The following is a 24,503-nucleotide window of genomic DNA, read 5'->3' on the forward strand; positions in this document are numbered from 1 at the left end:
GAGCGCGGTGACGTCAGCGCGCACGCCCCGGCCCTCCTCCCCCTCCCGCCCTTGCTGCCCAGGCGAGGAGACCCCGCAGCGAGCTGCCAACGCCCGGCGGAGGAGAGCGAGAGCGCCCTGCGTGAGGTAAGGCGCTGGTGCCGCCGAGGCGAAGGCGGACGGGCCCGGGTGTGTACGGAGAGGGGTTGCGGGTGGAGGGGGGGACGACGTTTTCTTCTTGGCGGTGGGGCGGAGGCGGCGCGATGGGGGGAGACGCCGCCGCTGTCGCCCTGGTTTTTTTTTTATCCTTTTCCGCTTGATTGACGGGGGGAGGGGAAACGGTTTCCCGAGCGAGGTGGGGGAGGGGCGACCGGAAGCTCCGTGAGGAGGAGGAAGAAGAAGGGAAGAAAGAGGGGGAGGGGGGCTACTGGCGGAGGATGGGGGGGGCGTCCGTTAGGCTCTTTATCCGCGCGCCCCGTTTATGAGGAGACAGTTCCTCTTCTCTCCACCAGACCCATCCTGAGGGCGGACACCGGGGCGCCTTTCCGCCGGCTTCCCTTATCTACCGGCTGGCCTCTCCCCTCCCTCCCCGCTCGGTCTTTTTCCCCCTTTCTTCCTGTCTCGGTTCCCCCCTCCCCCACATTCCTCCGTGTATATCCCCGCCGCAATCTCTCCCCCCCCCCAAGCTGGGCGTGGACGGGGCCCTCGCCAATGCAGAGGAAGGGGAAGAGGGAGAATAGGGTGGGGGCCTCCCGGGGACAGGTCTCTCCCCCCCCCATCCAGGCCTATATGGTGCAGGCCTTTTCAGTCTGCTTCAGATCCGCTTGAAATAAAGAAAGGTCTCCCCCAAATGCACGTTTGGGTTAAAACGTGCATTTCTAATATATAAAAATGTTTTGCCATATATATGTTTGAGTGGCGGGCGGTGTTCCTGTTGGATTAGGCCCCCGACCCAGCACCTGGAGACCATTCGTGGCCGGATCTAAGGGGGGCCGCCACAGGAGCCACTGCTGCCTCACAAATGTGTGTGTGTGTGTGTGTTTATAGTGAAAAGAAATCGGTTCCAAAATGCATATTTGGGTGAAAAGTGTGTCCTAGGCCTGAAAAAGGCAGAAGAGACCCGGTCTCTGGCCCACCAGAATACAGGGCAGGGTGGGAGGATCTTGCTTGAGGTGGTGGGGATGTCCCTTTGCCTCCCCGCTGGGAGCAGCACCCTCCCCCATGACAGGCCCTCTTAATGCAGGAAACTGGCAAGAAAGAGGCAGGAGGAGGGGGAGAGAAAAGGGGGATTCCATTGAATATTACCCTGCTCTCCCAATCTTATGAGGGTCTTACGGAGCAGATTGGAGGACAGGTTCCTTACCCCTGGGAGGGACTTGGGAGGAGAGGACAGACCCCTGCTTCCATTGGGCTTCCAGTGGAGCAGAGAGGCTGGAGGAGGAAAGGGGATGTCTGTTAGCATGCCCCTGCCTCTCTCCCTTGCCCTCAGAGGGGTTACAGAGAGTGAGAGAAGAGGTCTCTGCTCCAGAAGGGATTACAGAGGATAGGATGGTAGGCCCCTGCCTCTTGATAGATCTGTAATGTAGGACACTGACAAGAGAGAGATGGCAGCGAAGGGGGTCCCTGTGGAAGAGGTCTCTTCTTCTGAGGGGCTTGCAAAGGGTGACAGGGCAGGTCCCTGTATTGCAATACAGAAGGAGATACGTTGAAGGGGGGAAATGGAGTTTTATAGACAGGTTGTTGTCACTGAGAATCTAGGAAACGGAAAGGAGGGAGACAACAGGGAGAGGAAAATGGAGGATGGAGGGAAAACATACTGTATAGTTATTTTGTATTCAGGCTTAGCTAAAATAGGGGATGATAATAATGCTGATCTCTTAATTAGGATTGTAGCCAGTTTATGTGTGAAGTGCTGTGAGTTCCAAATGCTATGGATTGCATGCAGTTTTGAGTACAGTAGTTGCATTGAAATCAATGGGACAAGTTAGTCATGATTTGCCTCAAGTTCTGTCGATTTCATTGTGATCTACATGCAGCAAACGTAGTCTGAACCCAAAACTGGTGTAATATGTTTCCCTTCTCTGCAGTATGAAAACCATAATCACTCCCTACCCACCCTACCCCCACTCCAAAGCTGGTGAATCAGTAGAGAGGTTTAGCTACTATTCAGGAAGTATTTCTCTCCTCTCCCTTGTCCTCTGATGCCAGAAACTCCATAGGTGGGCTTAGATAAGGCATGGGGAACCTTTAGCAAGTATGGGCAATGACCAGGGTTGATGGGCCTTAGATGAAGCTGCTCCAGCCTAAGACTTTCCCCATCTGTGATATTTGGAAGAGGATGCTAATACTGCTAGCCTATTTTATAAGACTGTTGTCAGGGTTGATGTAAGTGAATGTATACTGAGTACCTTGAACATTTTTATTGGTATTCTCTGTCCTGCCACCTGCAGTATGTGAATTAAAATACCAGTAATTCAGTGACTAGGAGACTGGAATTTGCTAGGTTACTCATAGACAAGCCACCCTTTCTGTCTTAGCCTCGCAGTCAGATATACATTGCTATCCATGTATATAGATGTTTATGAAAGATCAAGGAGACAGATTGCTGATCTTTAGTGGTGCTATATCACTGCCTTGTGTTAAGAAGATCCTCTGACTTTAGATCAGTGTTTCTCAACCTGTGGGTTGCCAGATGTTATTGGACTACAACTCCCATCATTCCTAGCCAGCTTGCCCAGTGGTCAGGGATTATGGGAGTTGTAGTCCAACAACATCTGGGGACCTACGGGCTGAGAATCGCTGCTTTAGATAGAAAGGGATCCCATGCATCTGGGTGAGTAAGTGGGGAATAAGTGGGAGAGGACGGACTCCCCCTGCCAATCTCTTTCATTTTCATGTTGGCCACGAAGAAGGGGAAGCCTCCTTGTTTTTGGGAAGCCTGGAAACTAAGCAGGCATTTTTAATTTTATAGCCTTCTAGAAGGGCCACTAGCTTACATTTTTATGTTGGCTGAGGAGAAACACAGCCCACTTAGTAGGCAAGTTTAAGTAAGGCTAGAAACTTCAGTGACGTATTTATGAGGCTGTTGTTTCATGACAATAATAAGAGCAGAATTGAGGTTCTTAATGCTCCCCTTGAATCTATAACTTCACTGTGGCTGGGTGTTCACATTTTTTAAACAAATCTTAAAATTTACCACACAGAACAGAATATATTACAGTACTTTCACAGAATAAATTGCATGTTGCAAACAATTGGCATATGGAGCTGCCTTGTACTGAGTCAGTCCACTGTTCTATGTACAGCTGGTGTTGCAGAATGGCAGAGAGCTATCATTTGAGAAAACCCTGATTCACATTTCAGCTCTGTACAAGTGGGCCTTAGGAAGGTTACTCTCTCCCAGCATCAGTCCTCTTTTTTCGCCTGCCCCTAAATCTGCAACATGGGGATAATACAGCTGCCTTAGAGCAGCTGGGTCAACTTCTGACCCATATGTTGTTAGACTTCAACACTCTTCATCCCTGACAATGTGCCATGTTAGCTGGACTGATGAGAGTTGGAGTCCAGCAACCTCTGGAAGGCTTCAGTTTGCACACCCTTGCTTTAGAGAATGGTTGTAAAGATTATTTGAATCACTTTGAAGACACTATAAATTCTAAGATTTTATTATCTGTCCGTATTGTGGTCCCTGGAGTGTAAGAAGGAATTGGCCAGTGGGGTGAAGCTAATATCATCATGATCAAAGATGGTGTTAAGTGGAATGAGATTTTGTTGTGATTTTTTTTGCTTGCAAGTTTATTAAAGGGGAAAACAAAAAGACAGTTTACTTTCACAATACAATAAACATCCATCTTAATTTACACACACACTTTGATACATGTTTTCTAAATAGGTACCAAAATGAAGTTGGTGTTTATAGAAAGTGCACTCAAATGTAGCAAGGTTTTGAGATCTTCAGACTATTGCCTAGTAGTCACCTACACATCTGTGTATGCGGCTGCCAGAAGTAATTGAGCCTTCTGCACAACTAATTTGAGGCCTTCTAAATGCAGATTTGTTTTGTTGGTTTCATTGCAAAGTGAGGTGGTAATTCCTTCCCACTAGCTAATACTTGATGGCTAGAACATTGGCTTATAAGAACCTGCCTTATACCAAGTCAGACCATTGGTCCAGCTAGCTTTGTACTGCTAGCACTTAACTGGCAGTGAGTGGTCTGCCAGGGTTTCTTGCAGGGATCTTTCCCAGCTCTGGAGATGGCAGGAATTGAACCTTGGACCTACTACATGGAAGGCAGATGTTCTGCCACTGAGCTACAGCCCTTATTATCAGTCTTACTGCTGTGTGTTAAAGTACAGTGAGTTATTGGGTGTCCACGTATTGAGACCACCAGAAGCATGCTTTCTGTTAACAAATATTGTAATGGAAGAATGTTCACAGAAATCTTCTCATGGAAACTCCTTAGGTTGTTTGAGCCTGTATGCGTGGCATGAGATGTATGCAATACTAGGATAAGTTATTTATTCCAAGCATGGACACTAAAAGGACAGCCATAAAAGCCATTTTACTTTGTAATTAAACACTCTGCATATGGCTGCAAACTTGTCTTTTCTCATAGTGTGCCTGTGCATGTGCTAATAATTAGATATTGATACATGTTGACTAGCATCCAGCATAGACTGAATCATGTAATAGTACTTTTTGGTGTAGAAAGCTCCCTACAAAGCTTCCTTTATGATAAGAAAGAAGCAAATGGTAACATGGTACTTTCTGTAGTGGCTCTCTGTTTGTAGTAGTCTTTGGCTAGGAATTGATGCACTTAATCTGACCTTGAAGCTATGTACTGCCTGTTAGCTATAAATCAAATCCCCTAATGTATGTGTCCAGAGAAGTTAACCCAGATATTTCTTGTGCATTTATGCAGACAGATGATAGATGGTGTTAGAAAAATGTCAGCCATGTTCACCCAGAATAATTCTCATTGATTACTGTAGGGCATTTGGAGGACTTTACTGTGGGTTAGTAGCCACCTAGGGAGTATGTGGGCAAATCTCAGTTTACAGAGAGAGTAGCGCCTTTTTACAATACAATTGGTTTTAGAGGACAATGTTTCTAGAAAGATGGGACAAATTATATACTGCTTTAACCATTGTAACACTTTAGTCTAGTTGAATTGTGTCTGCAAAAATCGTTGTTTACTTGTTTGCTTAGCAAAGCAATCAGCAAGCTGTTCTTTTTTTAATTTATTTTTTAGTGCTTGTTAATCTAACAGTTTCCTTTTCCTATTGCTTTTTATCTCCATTTCATAAACTTGAGGTTTCTATCTGAGGATGGGGTGTGTGTGTCATTGACGTGAATCTTTCAAAATTGTGATTGGAAGAGTTCTACTTATATTACTTTCCCCATGCAATTGTTTTCAGGTTTCCCAACCTTTCTGGGCCCTGGGAGCATTTGGAAATCTAAGAAACTGTGGTGGGCACCACAGGATACAATTTTCAGAGAAGAAAACTGGCAGTGCGCAGACTCTGCCTTCAGCAGGCAGAGCATGTACATCCCCACAAACCAATAAAACACAGACAAAGGAAAAAGACTCTTACTATGCATACGAAGGACAGGCAACCCCCCCCCCCATTACAACCCCAAAGCTTAAAAATAAACCCTCATTATTTTTTTTAAAACCATAAAATTGAGATAGGCAGAGGGCCTTGGCAAGCATCAGTGATGTGTCTGAGAACACTGTGGTGCCCATGGGTGTTACATTCATCAATTATTTTTTAAGGAAAGGTTAAAAGTCATGTCCATTATGCATATGTGAATTTTTAATTCATATCTTATCAAAGCAATGCATTCAGTTTTATTTAGCATGTTGTTGAGGTCTTTTATTTTAATGGAACCTGGATCCAAGGGCTCAATGAGACATTCTTAAATTAACCTGTTATATTGGGCTGGTAGTATCACACTTGCCTACTTTAAATATCTTGACTATACTTAATATTTGTCATTTTAAATCAGGGTTTCTCACACTTGTGAGTCATGACCCATGTGAATACTAACATGTACCTGTGTGGGTCACACAATGAATAGCTATTTTCATTTTGGGGGCTTCCCTCCCCTTTTTTTGCTAGACTGATTGCTATCTGTTTATTATTTATTTGTTGCATTTATATCTCACCTTCTCTGAAGGAGCTCAGGGTTGTGTCAATTGTTCTGCCCCTCTTCACAACAAATCTGTGGAGGTAGGTTGCCTGAGAGGCAGTGACTGACTCAAGGTCACCAAGTAAGCTTTATAACTGAGTGGGGATTTGAACCCTGCTCTCCCAGGTTCTAGTTTTGACACACTAAACCAGGCATCTCCAACCTTCGGCCCTCCAGATGTTTTGGACTACAGTTCCCATCATCCTTGACCAGTGGTCCTGGTAGCTAGGGATCATGGGAGTTGTAGGCCAAAACATCTGGAGGGCCGCAGGTTAGGGATGCCTGCTCTAAACACTACACCACACTGACTCTTGCTATTATGTGGTTCCTTTAGGACATAGGCTTGCTTTCCCCTGCCTCTGTCATGCTTAAATTCTACTCAGATATATTTAAAGATGAAAAATAAAAAATGTAAAATTTGTTAAGTGTTAACTACTGATGAGGTAGTCTTAGCTTAGAAATGTTCATGAAGAACTGCTTTAAACCAAGCTATAACAATGCTCTCTTTTTTCTGTCAGTGTGTGTCAGAAGAAATTGGCATAGTGAGTTTAGGAAGAGTGCAGCTGGTTATTATTTGTGTGGAATTCAGGTAGCTTCTTAGATTTCAGGGCACCAGTAATTCTTTTGATCAGTAATCCAGTGGTCTGTTGACTCTATTGCTAGGAGCTTCTGTGAAGCAAAGCACCTGCTCAGTGCTCTTCATCTCCTTGTTTCTAGTGTGTGTGTTCTGTTATTTGGAATATGTAATCTGAACAGGGTGATGATGTGCGTGGGAACATGTTTTTCATTTCACCTCAAAATTAGGAAAGCAAATACCAGGGTGAATACTAAAAAAAAGTCAGGATTGTATTTTTTGTTTTCTTTAAAAGGTATCATCCAGTGCTTTCAGGTTTAAAACAACTGTTGAAACTAATATATACCTAGTGTTAATCTCTAGAAACTCACTCCATACTTTCTAAAAAAAAAATTCTCATGCTTTTACATGTAATGAGATTAGAGAAAAATCTACCTTTGGGCATCAAAGCATTCTAAGTATGGCACAGTGTTTGTCATCTGTGTATTGTGGGCTTGACACTGGGATCTAACACTAGCCCCACTCAGAAAAGAATTTATTACTGGTGTTCAGATTCCATCTCTGGTTCACAAAAATAATCCACTGAGCCTACCTATATGAGCTCATATTCTTGTTTTAAGCCCTTTAACAATCTAAATTTTGCAGGTATGATCACTTTCAGTTAATGTTTGTGGTTGTTCTAGTCCTTGTTCTGGAAAGGTAGTTTTCAAGCAAATGATCTTGTGTCACATTGCAAACTTGGTGCTGATAATGCCAAGGTCATGGGTTTGATCCACATATGAGACAACTGCATATTCCTGCATTGCAGGGGGTTGGACTAGATGATCCTCAGGGTCCCTTCCAATTGTACAGTTCTATGAAAAGAGGCAAACTGAAACTCATTAATTCAGAGTTATCCTCTCTAAATAGGACACTGTTATCAGAGTCCACAAAATTTGGCCAGCTAACATGTATTATCGTGGCCCTGCCCCACCCCTTCCAGGAAGGGGCAGGGTCTTCTAACATTATGTTGAGTGTTGTTTGCCACAGCTGAGAGGAATGGAGCCATATCCCCATTCCATTAAACTTCAGAAAGCCACAAGAAGTCTTGTGTCTCCGGCTTAGCACAGGGTCAGGGATAGCCCTTACCATTTCCCAATGCTGCTGAAGTCAGACCTTCATGTTTTTCCAAGCATCGAAGAATACTGGAGAGTCTTGCTTGACCATGGGCTCTCTCCAGAACAAAATACAGTGGTGCCTCGCAAGACGAAATTAATCCGTTCCGCGAGCCTCTTCGTCTAGCGGTTTTTTCGTCTTGCGAAGCAACCCTATTAGCGGATTAGCGCTATTAGTGGTTTAGCGGCTATTAAAGACTTAGCGGCTATTAAAGGATTAGCGGATTAGCGGCTAAAAGGTATTAGCGGCTTAGAAAAAGGGGGGGGAAGCGGAAAAAAATCGGAACACTTGCAAGACGTTTTCGTCTTGCAAAGCAAGCCCATAGGGAAAATCGTCTTGCGAAGCAGCTCAAAAACGGAAAACCCTTTCGTCTAGCGGGTTTTCCGTCTTGCGGGGCACCACTGTACGTATTTTCAGGTCAGGGCAGTTGTGGATGTGGACTGTGTTAGTAAAGCTTCTTATTTACTCTTATTGGTTAGTATAAAGGTTGTACATGTGTTTGACCACTTATGGCAGATTGTTAGTCTACACTTTGGTTTACAAAATGGAAACTTCATCTAAATTAGTCATAGCTGCATAATTGTTTGAACCAGGCCACCCTGAAAATGATCAGTGGATTATCCTTTTAGTTTGCTCTTCTGATCTGAAGGGTGGTATATGTAAGATTAGAAGAGCTACCTATCTTCCTTTGGCGGCTGGTATGGTGAAGTCTAAGAATGGGTAATATTCCTGTTGGTTGACTTTTGTAGGAACACTTTGTGAACTAGGTAAAATGTGACACTTGTGAGGGAAGGAAAGTCAAGAAAGCTCTACTGAGATTACATCTCACGGTAAGGTGTGGCTTGTGTTCAAAGTGGGTGGGCGTGCATCAGAAGGCCCTGTTAAGTAGTTGTGCTGCCATAGCTGAGCATCAGCATAAGGACTCTACTGAGTGAGGTATGCTTTGATGAGAGGGTGTTAACAAGTGTTAGCAAAGCTTTCTAAATAATGCCTCTTAACTGCTAAAGGCAAGGTAGATGTATGCCCTCCCACCTTATCCAGTATTCCTCAGTACTTTTCCAGTCCTACTTCCGTGTTGATGTGTCTCTGCAAAAGAGATAGTAAAGCACACAGAGGAAAGGAAGAAGGCAAAGTACAGTGACTCAAAGGAGAACACACCCAACAGTAGGAGGGAGCTGTGACCTCATCGATCAGTGTGTATCTATGCTGTTAGAAGTAAGAACAATGTATGTATCTAGATGAAGGAAATACAGTGGTACCTTGGTTTATGAACTTAATCCGTTCCGGAAGTCTGTTCTTAAACCAAAGCGTTCTTAAACCAAGGTGTGTTTTCCCATAGCAGCGGGGGACTCAATTTACAAATGGAACACACTCAACAGGAAGTGAAACATGTTCTTATTCCAAGGCAAAGTTCACAAACCAAAACACCTACTTCCGGGTTTGCAGTGTTCTTAATCCCAAATTGTTCATAAACTAAGCTGTTCTTAAACCAAGGTACTTTTGTAGCTAGCTTAGCATTTCAAACAGTGAAAATCTGGACAGAAAAGTCTTTGAGCTATTTATAAGGAAAATTGCAAAAAAGACACCGCCAACATGGCTTGCCATACGTCTGGATTTTCCCAGACACTTATTTTTTTGCGATTTCTACCCGGACTTCTTCCGACTGCAGTATTCTGGGAAATTCTGGACACATGGCAACCCTAAGGTAGCTGTACTAAATGGGGCTTTTTAAAGGAAGTGGGCACCATACATATGTATGCATATGTAACTTGCTGAAATGTTTCATCTTCAGAAAAGCGCATTAACCTCTCACCACAGTACAGTGGTACCTCGGGTTACATACACTTCAGGTTACACCCGCTTCAGGTTACAGACTCCGCTAACCCAGAAATAGTACCTCGGGTTAAGAACTTAGCTTCAGGATGAGAACAGAAATCGTGCTCTGGCGGCGCGGCGGCAGCAGGAGGCCCCATTAGCTAAAGTGGTGCTTCAGGTTAAGAACAGTTTCAGGTTAAGTACAGACCTCCAGAACGAATTAAGTACTTAACCCGAGGTACCACTGTAATAGCAAAAAGAGCTACATCTGATTTGTATTTCCTTTAATAACTGGAAACTGAGTTAGAGCACCAAAGGGCGGAATTAGATGCCATGCCAAGCCATATTTTGAAGGGTTCGTTTTAATCTCAAACAGGCCCAAAGGTGTGGTATTTTTCCTATGTAGTAGAAATTGTTTCTGAAATTAAAATATCAATTGTTTAGTGTGTGTGTTTGGTTGGCTAGGATGTCATTGTTACTTCTGGGTGTCTACTTGCAAAACAGGAAGGAAAGGGCTTGTGGTTAGAAGGCAGATTCCAGCTGTGGGACCGGATATGTAGGCTGGAGGTCCCCAGCTTGGCAAGAGCAAGACATTTAAAGCTTGTTATTAACTTTGAAATTCAGATTAGATAGAAATTGAAGTGTGTTGAGATGTATATATATATCACATCATTTCTTCATAGACAAAATCATACAAAATGCACATAGATCATACATAAATACTTGCTTCTTTCTTGTTCTTAACCTTATTTGAAAGTAGGGGAGCATTAATGTGTGAATACCTTTTAAATAACGTGCCAGAAACTTTTTAGCAATGTTTTCTCCACCATATAGGCCCTTTGAGCTTCCATGAAGGTTTACTGGGTTTCCAAGTGATGAGGAAATAAACCTAGAGCCCAACTTGAAATTATTCTGTAATCAATTGTGGTTTCTTATCAGATGTTGAGAAGGAAAATAGATTCCTCCTGAAAGTCTCTTGCCTCTGAATTTTTTGTTTAAATTTTTTAGCTGCTTCAACTGTCATAGGCCTGTTTGACTAAAGTTATTGGGGTGCTAATACAGAAGCTGTAATAGTGATGAAAAAATATTTCCCATTGTACAAAATTATAAAAATATGCAATTGTTTTCTTTTGTTCTTTCTAGATTAATCTTGGACCTGATAAAGTAGCAGACTTCAGCTATGCAGACGATTAAGTGTGTAGTTGTGGGTGATGGTGCTGTTGGTAAAACATGTCTTCTAATTTCTTACACAACAAATAAATTCCCCTCTGAATACGTACCAACGGTGAGTAAAGAGTAACATTTCCATATTTTTCTTTTCTGTGCAACGTGGGGAATAGGGAATCTTTACTTTGTTAGTTAAATTACATACTAGTACATGTATATCTTTAGTTGATTCCTGTATTTTATGTGTTTTCGCTTTTAGCGATATTGTGTATACATGATGTGGCTGTGGCATTGCATTTTTGTATGTTTTACCATGTTTCTGAGTCCATATTCTGTTTGAGGGATCAGTATTTCTCCTAGCATGTAGATATGGTAATTTGCAGCCTCTTTTGTTGGGGCCATTGGTTCTCAGTTCATATAAGTAGTTATATAAGTCTCTAGTTTGCTCTGTCAACAATCTATTTGATCACTACACAGGTGTAAAATTTCTGGATTTTTAAAAATAAAATTTGAAATGTATGTAGTACTTAATCAGACTTTAAAGACCATAAAAAGTATATAGCACATAAATTGTACTGTTTGGTAACAGGTGCATTTATGACTCTTTAAATGACAGAAGCCTTAGTTTTATTCAAACTGTAATTACAGATGTATCCAGCATTTGAGATGGAGTAGCAAGCTGATGGGGACGCGGGTGGTGCTGTGGGTAAAACCTCAGCGCCTAGGACTTGCTGATCGCATGGTCGGCGGTTTGAATCCCCGCGGCAGGGTGCGCTCCCGTCGTTCGGTCGCAGCGCCTGCCAACCTAGCAGTTCGAAAGCACCTCCGGGTGCAAGTAGATAAATAGGGACCGCTTACCAGTGGGAAGGTAAACGGCGTTCCGTGTGCTGCGCTGGCTCGCCAGATGCAGCTTGTCACGCTGGCCACATGACCCGGAAGTGTCTTCGGACAGCGCTGGCTCCCGGCCTATAGAGTGAGATGAGCACACAACCCTAGAGTCTGGCAAGACTGGCCCGTACGGGCAGGGGTACCTTTACCTTTACCTTTAGCAAGCTGATGGGGGTGGGTGGGACAGAAAATCTGCAACACTAGAGGAGGCAGTGGGATAAGCATACTCATAAGCTTTAATCCCTCTTTCGGAGAGATTCCAATTTATTTGCAACAGAAAAAGCAGAACTAGAGACTGACTCTAACTTAAAAGGTCATAGTATTGATGATGATGATGATGATAAAAAATTATTATTTGTACCCCGCCCATCTGGCTGGGTTTCCCCAGCCTCCCTGGGCGGCTTCCAACAAAGATTAAAATACATTAAAATGTCACACATTAAAAGCTTTCCTAAACAGGGCTGCCTTCAGGTGTCTTTTAAATGTCAGGTAGTTGTTTATCTCTTTGACATCTGATGGGAGGGCATTCCACAGGGCGGGTGCCACTACCAAGAAGGCCCTCTGCCTGGTTCCCTGTAACTTTGCTTATTGCAGTGAGGGAACCGCCAGAAGGCCCTCGGCGATGGACCTCAGTGTCTGGGCGGAACGATGGGGGTGGAGACGCTTCTTCAGGTATACTGGGCCGAGGCCGTTTAGGGCTTTAAAGGTCAGCACCAACACTTTGAATTGTGCTCGGAAACATACTGGGAGCCAATGTAGGTCTTTCAGGACTGGTGTTATATGGTCTCGGCGGCTGTTCCCAGTCACCAGTCTAGCTGTCGCATTCTGGATTAGTTGTAGTTTGCGGATTACCTTCAAAGGTACCCCACGAAGAGCGCATTGCAGTAGTCTAAGCGGGAGATAACTAGAGCATGCACCACTCTGGCGAGACAGTCCGTGGGCAGGTAGGGTCTCAGCCTGCTTACCAGATGGAGCACGTAGACAGCTGCCCTGGATACAGAACTGACCTGCGCCTCCATGGACATCTGTGAGTCCAGAATGACTCCCAGGCTGCGCACCTGGTCCTTCAGGGGCACAGTTACCCCATTCAGGACCAGGGAGTCCTCCACGCATAATTAAATATGGATGTTGAGTTTCGCTTTTTTAGTTTCAGAAAAAAATGATCAGCTTGAATGTTGAGCTAAATTACTAAGTAGAACAGTGTTATAAATTTCTAATCACAGCACAAAGTAAGTGTAGTAATTGTGGTCAAAATTAACCACATGAAAGCCACATGCCACTTTAAAAAATGTTTACCTATAAATCAGGCAGGGCCAAACTTGGCCTTCCAGATGATTTGGGACTACAGTTCCCATCATCCCTGACCACTGGTCCTGTTAAATAGGGATGATGGGAGTTGTAGTCCCAAATCATCTGGAAGGTCAAGTTTGGCCATGACTGCTATAAATACTAGCGTCACAAGCTTTTATTTATTCAGTAACAATGTCTGGAAGACACTGAAATTCAATTCTGAATTCTTATTTTACTTCAATAAATTTCAGAAACTGAAGGTTTCAACAGATTGAAACAAGCCTTTCTACTCTTTCTTAATCTCGGTATTCGTAAATATAGACAATGTTTTCACTTGATGGAGAATCAGGGAATTTGAGAGATCTCCATGTTTACAGTATGCTAAAAGTGGAATTACTTATCACTTACCTTAAAGAATAATTACATGAGGATTGGAAAGCATTTTGATAGTGTAAAGATAAAATAGTATTTTAAAACCTTGCCTTAAACCTTAAGGCTTAAAAGTATTTCCTTCATTCTGAGAAAGACATTAGTTCAGAAGAGGGGGTTTTCCCCTCGTGTTTTCCCCTATGTCTCTAATTTTTCCATTGGAAAACTTAAAGACTTTGGCAGATTATTTCCCTCCCAGTTGTCTTCCATACCTTCACATCTCTAACCCCCACACTTTAGCAATTAATGGATCTTCTGTGCTGTACAGTAAATCCTTGTATTGTGTTATTTTGTTCTCACTTACCATATCAAATCTTAAGGATGTGAGCAGCTATGCTTTGAGCTGTCTTCTTTTGGCATGACTTTGATCTTCCCTTCAGGCTATCACACCTCGGTCCTCATAATAGCATGATAAAGCAAACCAGGGCTTTCTGGTGTAAGACAAGTTCCTCTAGTTTTGATAAGAGCATAGACTCCTTATAAGTTACTGTGGACTGCTGCCTAACTAAAGGCTTATCTTTAGATCAATATAGTATCCCTTTAGGGCATCCCCCCCTCTGCCACTGAATTGGTTTTCATTTAGCAAGCATGTATCTTTATACTAAATAAAACATAAAAGTGGGTTGCTACAAAGTCATAATCTGAAGATCCTCACTTATCTCATTTGATAAAGGAAATTCTGTTGCAAGTTGGGGTCTGCAGAATAGACTGCCCAGACACCCTATTTCATACCGAATATCATTGAAATTACAATTCTTTATTTCAATTAGTATCTGAGATAGGCTGCTGCTATACTGCTTCAGCAGTGAGACCAAGAAACAATGGCATGATACAAAGCATTATTGTATGGTTTGCTAAGCATGAGAAGCTTGCAGTTAAGATGTTCTCTTGGAAAGGATTGTGTTCTGTGGATGTTTGCTTGCACATGTGTGTAGTGTAGTAGGTAAAATGTTCAGCTTTGGCTATTCTACTACACCATAATCAGAGCCCTGAATCCATTTTTCACTAGTTGACCAATGTGCTCCCCTCATTAAGATATAAATGTTAACATAAACTGTTGTCTATAACGTGAACCTTTTTAAGATTTCAGTCTTAATAAAACTAGCAAATCTGCTTGTTCAGCTTTAAAAAAGAGAGAGAAAACGAAACAATTGTGCTATTTATTTTAACTACTTGTTACAATCAGTTTTTTCATTTGATTTTCAGTAGACAAGAGTGGGCTATAGTTTTACTGTGTTGCTTACTTTATGCTTTGTACTTAATAACAGTGGCAACTGCAAATTTTGAAGAACATAATAAGGTTTTTGTAAGTTTCTTTTTATTGGCAGGTGTGCCAACTTCAATGTCGTTGTGTCTAGTGGTGATAATTGAACTCAGTCATCTGATAGGCCATGAACACAAAGTCACACTTCTCTTTTGACTGTTGGTTTACCTGCCTGCATATGGCTCATGTTTGGAAGGTGATGTTTTCACTCTGCCTCTTCTCTCTTATTCCCCAGGTGTTTGATAACTATGCTGTAACAGTGATGATCGGTGGAGAGCCATATACCTTAGGCCTCTTTGATACAGCAGGTAAGCTCTCTTTTGAAATTAAACCCATGGGGAAAGCAGGTGACTTGATTTCATGGATGCTTACCTAACTTTTCAAGACTGGCTTTCGATTTTTGAAAAAACTTTCAACCATCAAGTATACACAGAATTGCAGGATATGACTGTATTATGTGGTCAAAGCAGTGTTTTCCAGTTGGCCCCCAGGTGGTGAAGCTCAATCTCTTGTTATCCTGCATCTGTAACTTCTTAGGCAGCCTTTGAGCTCAGACAGTTTTGTGAGGGTGTGAAAGGGATTTAAAATATAGTGGAGACTCTTGTGCTTCTTGTAAAAGTGGCTGTTTTAGCTAGAATTGAGAACTAATCTAGCAGGCACTTCTCTTGGGGGACTAGAGAAGGAACAGAATGAAGATGAACAGGACAGTAAAGGGAAAGAAGTAAAGAGGAAGAAGCCATTGTAACAGGAAGAGTAGAAGGGAGGATGTAGTATACTTTGTGAGAATGGGGGAAGGTTCATTGTATTAGTTCATCTGAGGTGTATGAAATAGCATAGTTCACCCTTTGTGGCTATATTATGCAGTATGTTGTCTTAAGGATTGTGTGTGCACACTTCTGTTTCCAATCCAGGAATGCTACTTTGGCAGCACTCTATCCTTTCTTGCCTTTAGGCAGGGTGGACATTGCCATTCATACAGCTTTCATGATGTTTCACAGTATTTCTAGGTTGTGAAATTAAGCACAGAGGGTGACTAAGGCTTCCAGTTCTTGCCTGGCTGGGATGGGCACTTATGCATAGATGGTGCAGTGCATGTGAGTAAGCGCTGTGGCAGATCAGCAGGGAGGAAGGATGGTTCCAGTGGAGTTGTTGCTTGCCAAATTCTGGTCAGTGGAGAGCAGTGTCTACTTCTCACAGAGTGATTTGGCAATTTGCAATGTGCATGGCAGTAATAGGCTGCTTTTTCTCTGGATGAAGTAGAGAATTGCTGCTGCTTATCTGCCTGACATCAGAGTAAGTCAGACTCATGGCACCTGTGGTATTGGTATCAAAGAATTCTTCCTACATGGAACTGAAAATCTCAGGCTGAATTTCTTGGGGTATTTATACCACCATTCTATAAAATAATCAAGGTGGCTGCTTGATCTGGTTTCTGGTTGATAAATTGATATACTAGATGAAAATTGTCAGTTTTCTGTTGTCTGCCCATAATCTTGAGAGCATAGATAGGTGCAAGGAAGATAAGTTGTTTGGGGTGTAAGAAGTTATTAATCTACGGTAGTATTCCCCCCCCCCCACCCCCGTATGCCTGCATAGTTACCTTTAAAAAATGACACATTTATAAGGCCTTCCCTCTCAATATAGGCTTATGATGTCATTTTTTAATTTTAATAGGACAGGAAGATTATGACAGATTACGGCCCCTCAGCTATCCACAGACAGATGTGTTTCTGGTCTGTTTCTCAGTGGTCTCGCCATCTTCATTTGAAAATGTGAAAGAAAAGGTGAGTATGCTTTGACCCCCAAACTAGTTTTTCTCAGGCTTTGTAAAAAGTGTCCTGTGTTGTTGGATATCCTGATATTTGCATTATGACCATCACATTTTATCTTCTCTTCAGTGGGTACCTGAAATCACTCACCATTGTCCAAAGACTCCCTTTTTGCTTGTTGGGACCCAAATTGATCTCAGAGATGACCCTTCAACAATTGAGAAACTTGCCAAGAATAAGCAGAAGCCTATCACTCCTGAGACTGCTGAAAAGCTGGCACGGGACTTGAAGGCTGTCAAATATGTGGAATGCTCTGCACTCACACAGGTAAGGCTTCTCATTTGTGGTGTTCTGGACTATTTCTTTCATAGTAGAGTGGAATAGCTAAACATGCTCTTTGGCAAAGTGAGTTCTTTATGGTTCATTCTAGCTGCATGAGAAGAATTTAAATGTTTTTCACCTGAAGATACTAGAACTAGCTTCAAAAATTTATCAAGTATTTTGCACTTACTTTCTTGAGCATTTTTTACTGCAAACAAATTATTTTCCTTACACGTGATTATCATTGAGCATATAATAGAACAAACACAAATTTTGTCAGGATGGTTAATTGTTATGAAAAACGGCTAAATTATAGTCACATAAAGCTGTGTATTTCATCACCGTGGGTTCTGATATTCTGTAAGGGTTCTAGGTGATAGTGTGAGTGAGTCTATTGCAAGAACACTAATTAAAACAAGTGGACCGGTATGATTGACAATTCAAAACCAGTCCTATCTAACACATACAGAATTGAATGAGTTTTTCACCTGCCTTTGATGCATAGGGAACACCTATTAATAAAAATAAACTGATATGTGAGATAGCATACTTTACACCTAAATTTAATGCATGTATGTTGGTGAAACATTAGTGGTGTTATGGAACTGCAATAGTAATTATGCCTAATCAGTTAATTTTATGCATGAGAATCATGATGAACTTGCAAAATAGTAAATGGCTTAAGGTTTTGAGTTACTTTTTCCTGCATATTACTGGCACTGCAGTAAAACTACGACACCTTTTCAGAAATTAGGCTTTTTCAGGGAATTGTGACTTTCCACAAGTCCCTTTCCCAAATCCCAACCAACACATAGTTGGACATGGAACTGTAATATCATCAAGCGTAGGGCTGGAAATATTTCTGCTTATAATTCTGTGAATAGCATTAGGGCTTTACCTAAGTTCTCATTATCACTTGGTGGTATACGCAAGTGGTGAAACACACTGTAGTTTTGAGCTGTGACCACCAGGCGCTCTCACCCATTGGTGCAGCAGGCCCTTCTTTCTAAGATTTCATGGATTCTAACTAGAAATTCCAGCCAAAATCTTCCACATAATTCTTCCATGTTAAGGCAACCTTTGCCAACCTGGTACTCACCAGTTGTTTTGGACTACAACTCCCATTCGGTTGATGGGAGTTGTAGTCCAGACATCCGGAGGGCTACATATTGGTGATAGCTAAAGTAGGGAATCTCATTACTGTATGCTGTAGCCTGTAGTTGTCTCCAATGATAGTATCGCTTTTGGCCTTTTAAATGTTCATAAACCTATTTTAGGCAAGAATTTATAGAAAACATAGTGAATTAAAAAAACAACCTGTTTTTGTGAAATGGCTTTTCATAGGCTAGCTTGTCACAAATCTAAAACAAAGTTAACAAGCATGTTAAGCTTGAGATTGTATTTAGAACTGTTGCTTTCACACTCATAATCCAGGATTAGCTAAATTGCTTTTCTGTATAAAGAACAAAGCAAGGGAGAAACTGCTGCTTTATGGTGTAATAGATTATACCATTACACTACTTTATTATTATTACTCTGATACTTGTGTAATGTAGCTGGCAAACGATTACAGCAGGCACTGGGATGCAGTCCCTGGTTGCAGGAAATCCCTTCTGTGGCTCTCCAGAGGATATTCAGCTGAGCTTACTACATGCTTGGGTGATCATGTAGGCCTATTCCATGACGTCAAATCACTTAATCACTTACATCATTTTTTTCCACGAAACCTCTGTTCAGTGCAAGATTGTTTATCTAAAGCAGACAGATAAATGAAAAATGATCTGTTTGGGGGTGGGGTGTTTGTGCTGTTAAGATGTATATTTGCAGGACCTATTTCTTTCACTCTTTGGGCTATTGGTTGCATATAGCGCAGTAGATTTAGGCGAGTCCAGTGTCTTCAGTTTCAGTTGCAAATATTTATCTGTCAATTTGTGACAGTGGCAAATCTGTTACAGAGTTGCTGTTCCTTTTCTTAGAAATTCTGTTGCTGCAGATTATTGGTTTGTGCATTGATGTGTCTGTTGTAGACAGAAACGTTTGTTCACTTGGTGTTCAGAACACACAGTTGTCTAGAGCTCCCATTTCTGATTTCTTTTACCTGTCTTAGTGACCTCAGGGGCCATAATTGCTGTTGCTGACACAGTAACTGGAGCATACCATTTTATAAGCTGGTGTGTGTTCATGCTGAAACCAGTGTTCGTGAGCTGCAATAATCCTTGCTTCCCTGGACTTTATGGCAACCCCAGAGAGGTGGTGTGGAATTGTCTTAACTCTTAACATGGTCGAGACAGTACTGATTTTCCCCATTCATTGAGAATTGCTGAAAGATTTGTTGATAGCCAGTCCTCCCAACTGCTTGTGAACATCACTTGAGCATACATTTACATGCATTAGGTTCTTCTACAGTTGGCAGAGCATGCTGTTAAACCAAGAAAGTGGGTGGTGAGTATTTTGCTACTCATGAGTAGCAATATGAAATTGGAGAGCAGCAAATGAATTCCTGGGACATGCCACCCTATGAGGGTTCTAACCTCACCCATTGTTTGCTGTAATATCAGTAAGTTTTGAAATAACTAGAGGTTACATTTGGCCAAAAGTATTGCCTGTGGTGCTCTCCCTTCGTAATACTCTGTGTAGGTAGGTGTTGCTGCTGAAATGAACTTGACAGCAGCAGATGGCCACCCAGAGCAAGTGCCATCAGGGTGTGAAATGGGAGGGACTGCAGCTGAGCAGGGTGTACCCTTAGATAAGCAGCTACCTTGTGATTTTCTTGGCAGTGGTGGTGGCAGTGCCAGGAATGAGCCTTCCTGAGTAGATTTTGTTTCATTTTGAGAGGGACATGCAACTTTGAGGTGTTCACTAACACAACTACTTTTCAGCTCTTCTTTTTAACTTACAAAGCACCTTTTGGAAAGAGATATGTTACAATATTTCACTCATAGGGTAAGAAAACATCTACAAGTATCCAGGTAGCATTCTTGCTAAGCCTCTGCTGTGCTTGTCTTGTTTCCTCTTTCCCTCAAAGATCTACTTTGTTACAAAGTAAATCTGCTTTGCTGACCACCTTTATCCTGAATGCTCTTTGTATCTGCTTGTGTGAGTGTGTGTGTGTGTTTGTGTCTCTCTCTAATCCTCTAACCTGGCTACTATTTTTTTCTCCTTCCCTCTGTCTTATAGAGAGGTCTGAAGAATGTGTTTGATGAGGCTATCCTAGCTGCCCTCGAGCCTCCGGAAACTCAACCCAAACGGAAATGCTGTATATTCTAAAACAGTTTCCTCTTTTTTTCCTTTCTTGTTGCTGCTTCCTCTGTCCTGCTGCTGTAGAAAGTTGGTTGAAAAACAAATAAAACCATCCTGATTGAAAGAAGCTGTGTCTTTACTCAACGTCTTAGAGCAAACTCTGTATTAGCTTTTGGATTGGAAACTGCTTATACAATTCGTTATGGCTATGGAACATGAACTGGACTCGCTTAAACCTTTTGCTTCTTGGGTTGCTGGATCTTTAATAGCTTTATAAGTTAGGTTGCTAAGGGACTGAAGGTCTATTTCAAAAGTTAAACTTGAGAGGAATAAGTGAAAACCTGGTTAAGAGTTTTTATATCTAAATGAGAAGTGATGTGCAATTCATTTTCTCTCTTGTGGCTCTGTTAACTGTATTTGCATGATGATTGTACCTGACATAGTGACCTGCAAGTGATGCTGAAATGGTGAAGGATTTTCTGGTTTTCCTCTGTGCAGTGGGGCTTGCTGTTGCTTTGGCTGTTTGTGCTGTAGTGGAGTATTTGTTGGTCCTCTAAGTGGGAGGGGAAGGAAGTTTGGTGTACCTGCTACTGCTTGACAGACGTCTTAACTTCTGTTTTCAGTGACACAGTATCACTTATTTTTACTCATTCTCAAAACTTGCAACTGTAAAATGTAAAGCTTCTTTAAAACAAAGTCATACCATTTGGCTTCTGTTGTCTGAAGGAAGGAAAAGACATACAATTGTAGTTCTTTACATTTCAAAATTAAAATTAGTTGTTTGTATAAATGCCTGATGAAGCATTATTCCTGTCTGCATTCATTTGCTTCAGTTTAACATTTATACACTATAGTACCTACCTGTTCATTTTCCCATTATTGAAGTCTACTACCATTCCTTGCTTCCAAGTCTACTTCTGCTGCTTCAGTAACACATGGTACGTCACACGGCTTGGCTGATTTGTGCCAAAGGATTCTCCATTCTTGCTTGCTTGCTAATCTAACCTGGGTGTCACTTGCCCCCTTTCCTTGGATCATTACTTCTTTTTCAACACAGGGGATAATGCATTGTCATTAGCATGTGAGTTGTAATATTACTTACACACACACACACACACACAGTCCATGGGAATTGCTTTAGTACATGTACTTCATTTCTTGAAATATTGAGACTTGCTGAAAATATCCTCAGGCTGTTTTATGGGCTTAAATGTTGGGTGCTCTGTATTATTATTATGATTATTATCATTTTAAAAAACTGATAAACAAGGTTCAAACACTCGGAAAGGAATATTGCTTCACTGCAGGATCTTCATCTCTACTCAATCTTTAACTTTGTCTTTGTGGGCTTTTTAAAACACGGTTTGCTTTTAATAACCCAGAAAATGAGACAGCCCCTTTCTCTTTGCCCCTTTTCAGAAAGGCCTAAAGAATGTATTTGACGAGGCGATATTGGCTGCCCTGGAGCCTCCGGAGCCGAAGAAGAGCCGCAGATGTGTGCTGCTATGAACATCCCTTCACGGCCCCCTTCTGCAAAGCTGGTGTTGATGTCATACTAAAAGCAATGTTGAAATCAAACTAAAGATTCAGATTTTCCCATTTGTTTTTGCAATAATGACAAATGTCGTGCACCCTCTTCCCATTCGCTCCCTGTGTGAGATGCAAATGTTAGTGCTCTTCCTCCAGTGCCCTTCAGTTAGTTGAATTTTTTTAAAATAATAATAATAATATTGTATTTCAGCAAACACTGATCAGTACTAGGGTTTTTTGTTTGTTTACTGTTTAATTTCTTTGTTTTTAAAATTCAGGCATGCTTGTGGTGATTTTTCTCTGTAACAGACTAACTTTTAGGCTCTGGCCTCCAAGCCTTTCCCCATCATGCTAGGCTGGCGCTGCTTGGATTCTTTGATCTTCTGTGGCCAGCTTGCAGTCTAGGGGCAGCAGGTTTCAGTCCTTGGAACGTATTCTGGAAATGAGAATGTCCCCAAACTGGTGCTCCATTGAAGAGGGGTGTAGTTCATCCTGCACCTCCTCTGAAGTTGCCTTCGATCTGTTTCCCTTTCTTTTCTCCAAGCAGGTCAGAAATTCCCATCTTGCCCTTTAAAACATGAAATGTGTAAACAAGTCTTTTGTTTATATGTTACGCCAAAAGCTTTTTTTTGGGTGTGTAACGCACACACACATCTACACAAACCCCACCTAACTTTGCCAATTACTAATTCTTTTGTAGTTAGTTTTCAAAACTTGACATTATTAGGCATTAATTGAAAGGGGAGAACTGCATCTTTTTAAAGTTAGTGCAGTCCATTGGATTTGCTAAACAACCAGCCTCTCTCTTGGCAAGCAGAGGCTTCTGATCAGCCACATGAGTGAGATTTTGAAACCCACTCACATGGCCTTTGCCTGCTGTAATGGAGGGTTGAAGCTAACCAGCTGACTATGCCGCAAAACGGTTTAGCATTCTCTTTGAAGAGGGGGAAGGAGACACGCCTCCATCAGGAGAAAATATGGATGGGAAAGATGTTCAATACGGCACCTTGGGGACCAGTAGAGGAATTACCTTAAAAGTGCATTGTGTGTCAGCAGCTCTTGCCTCCCCAGGTTGTTGCTTAGTATAACACACCATGTGAGGGTCTTTGACTCCAGTGTTAATAGGGATCTTACTAGAACTATACTCTGGCTTAATATTTCTCAGTCTTCCCAAATTCTAATTCTTATAGTCTCGTTAGTGTTGAACTGATGCTTTTTTCCATGTCTAAGTTCTTTGTATATGCATTTTTCAGATGTATTAAACATAAAGTATCTTCACAAGCCCGACTGAGAATACTTTTATTTTCCCTGAGTGATTTATGTCTAAAGAGTTGAACCCAGCTAAATATTACTCACTATAGACCCATTAGAATTAATGAACCTTAGCTCGTCATGTCTATTAACTTCAATGGGTCTACTCTGAGTAGGACTGAGATTGGAGACAACTTATAGTCTGTGTGCCTTTTTAAAGAAATAAGCACACTTTCCCTCCCTGAACCTCTTCTTGAGCTATGAGCTCAGGACACCCCCCTTATATATATAATTTTATTCAGGACTCACTTTTCAACAACTAGTTTAAAACTTCCCTCCATTCTCTGCTGGCTGGAGGCTTCTTGGCCAGTTTTGAGATTTATTTTGCCTTGTAGGGAGGATTTTGGAGATTTTGTTTTTACTTTGTGCATTCCAGAACCCTGTAGCTTAGAAGAAAATGTCCATTGATTACTTTGTGCTTGTGGTTTGGATTTAATATCCAAATGTGGTGCCTTTCCTCAAAAGAGAAGTTTGTTCTCTTGTAAAATAACGGCAAACGAATAAACTTTTTGGGATGTCCATGAATAATCTCTTGCACTGTGAGCCTCTAGCTATTAAAGCACGTCTCAAAGCCTAGTTGAAGTAAAACATCTTCAAGAAATTCCTAGAGTAGTAGCACCCTGAGAATGGGTCACAAATGAAATGTGAGTGTTGGCTTCTAGTGCCTACTATGTATTTTGTGGGTAGATTTTTTTTAGTGATCAGTTATTATGATGTACTTGGCTTACAGCAGTGTTCTTTATATTTTGGACAAGTCTTGGCATCTGTTCATTCAACCTGTGAGTTGATCATCCTCTGATACAGCAATTTCAATTCTGGATTTTTCATCTAAGTGTGCTCTGGTAGACCTGATGCTTTAGTCCAGGGGTGTATAACATTTGGCCTTCCAGGTGTTACTGGACCGGACTACATCTCCCACCCTCCCTGTCCATTAGTCCTGTTGGTAAGGGCTGATGGGAGTTGGCGTCCACCATCGTTTGAAGGGCCCATAGGCTAGTCATCTGTGTCCTGTTTGGCCTTACTATAGTAGTTCAGTTTAAAGTATGTAACGTTTAGCACTGCAAGATCCATACTTCATTTAGAGGCTGTTTTGCAAACAGGAATTGTTATCCAATAAGCAGAATGGAAAAGAGAGGCCGCTAAATGTTGCTTTTTTTGATCGGAGGATTTCCTGCCCTCACTCCTGATTTTTGAGCCTTCATTGGGCATTGTCCGCATGGTTTTTAAAAGTGATTTGAGACTTCATGGTTAAAAGGGAGCTGGAAAGGGCAACCTGCCATATTCCCTATTATACAGTTCTGGATGACAAAATGATTGCTCTTTTTTTGTGGGGGGCAAGCCTCTCCAACAACAAGTATAGCTAGTGTGTACATAATTGAACCAAAACAAAAAAATTCCTTCCAGTAGCACCTTAAAGACCAACTAAGTTAGATACTGTGTATCTGAAGAAGTGTGCTTGCAAACGAAAGCTCATACCAAGAACTAACTTAGTTGGTCTTTAAGGTGCTACTGGAAGGAATTTTTTTGTTTTGACTATGGCAGACCAACACGGCTACCTATCTGTAACTGAAATAATTGA

At 41.8% G+C, this 24,503-nt stretch overlaps 1 protein-coding gene across 3 annotated transcripts; it reads left to right on the forward strand.

Moving 5' to 3' along the window:
• On the forward strand, positions 1-22,894 carry CDC42 (cell division cycle 42). Of its 3 annotated transcripts, none has more exons than XM_083513337.1 (6): positions 1-126; positions 10,859-11,000; positions 14,989-15,061; positions 16,428-16,537; positions 16,652-16,849; positions 20,021-22,894. In XM_083513337.1, the coding sequence occupies exons 2-6, from the start codon at positions 10,896-10,898 to the stop codon at positions 20,108-20,110; spliced, it is 576 nt and encodes a 191-aa protein (XP_083369463.1). In that variant the 5' UTR covers positions 1-126; positions 10,859-10,895; the 3' UTR covers positions 20,111-22,894. The 3 variants fall into 3 exon arrangements, with proteins under 3 accessions (XP_083369463.1, XP_083369461.1, XP_083369462.1); XM_083513335.1 differs by having other exon boundaries at positions 21,503-22,894; XM_083513336.1 differs by having other exon boundaries at positions 74-168; positions 21,503-22,894.
• Positions 22,895-24,503: the final 1,609 nt, after the last annotated feature.

Source organism: Podarcis liolepis (assembly GCF_965112155.1).
Source record: "Podarcis liolepis genome assembly, chromosome: 7".
In the NCBI taxonomy this organism is placed as follows: Eukaryota; Metazoa; Chordata; class Lepidosauria; order Squamata; family Lacertidae; genus Podarcis; species Podarcis liolepis.

Bases quoted from the DNA above. Each gene is read 5' to 3' on its own strand.
- CDC42 (XM_083513337.1), top strand. From the start codon at position 10,896: ATGCAGACGATTAAGTGTGTAGTTGTGGGTGATGGTGCTGTTGGTAAA. The intron at 11,001-14,988 runs GTGAGTAAAGAG...CTTATTCCCCAG, and splicing joins CCTCTGAATACGTACCAACG to GTGTTTGATAACTATGCTGT. The intron at 16,538-16,651 runs GTGAGTATGCTT...TCTTCTCTTCAG, and splicing joins TTGAAAATGTGAAAGAAAAG to TGGGTACCTGAAATCACTCA.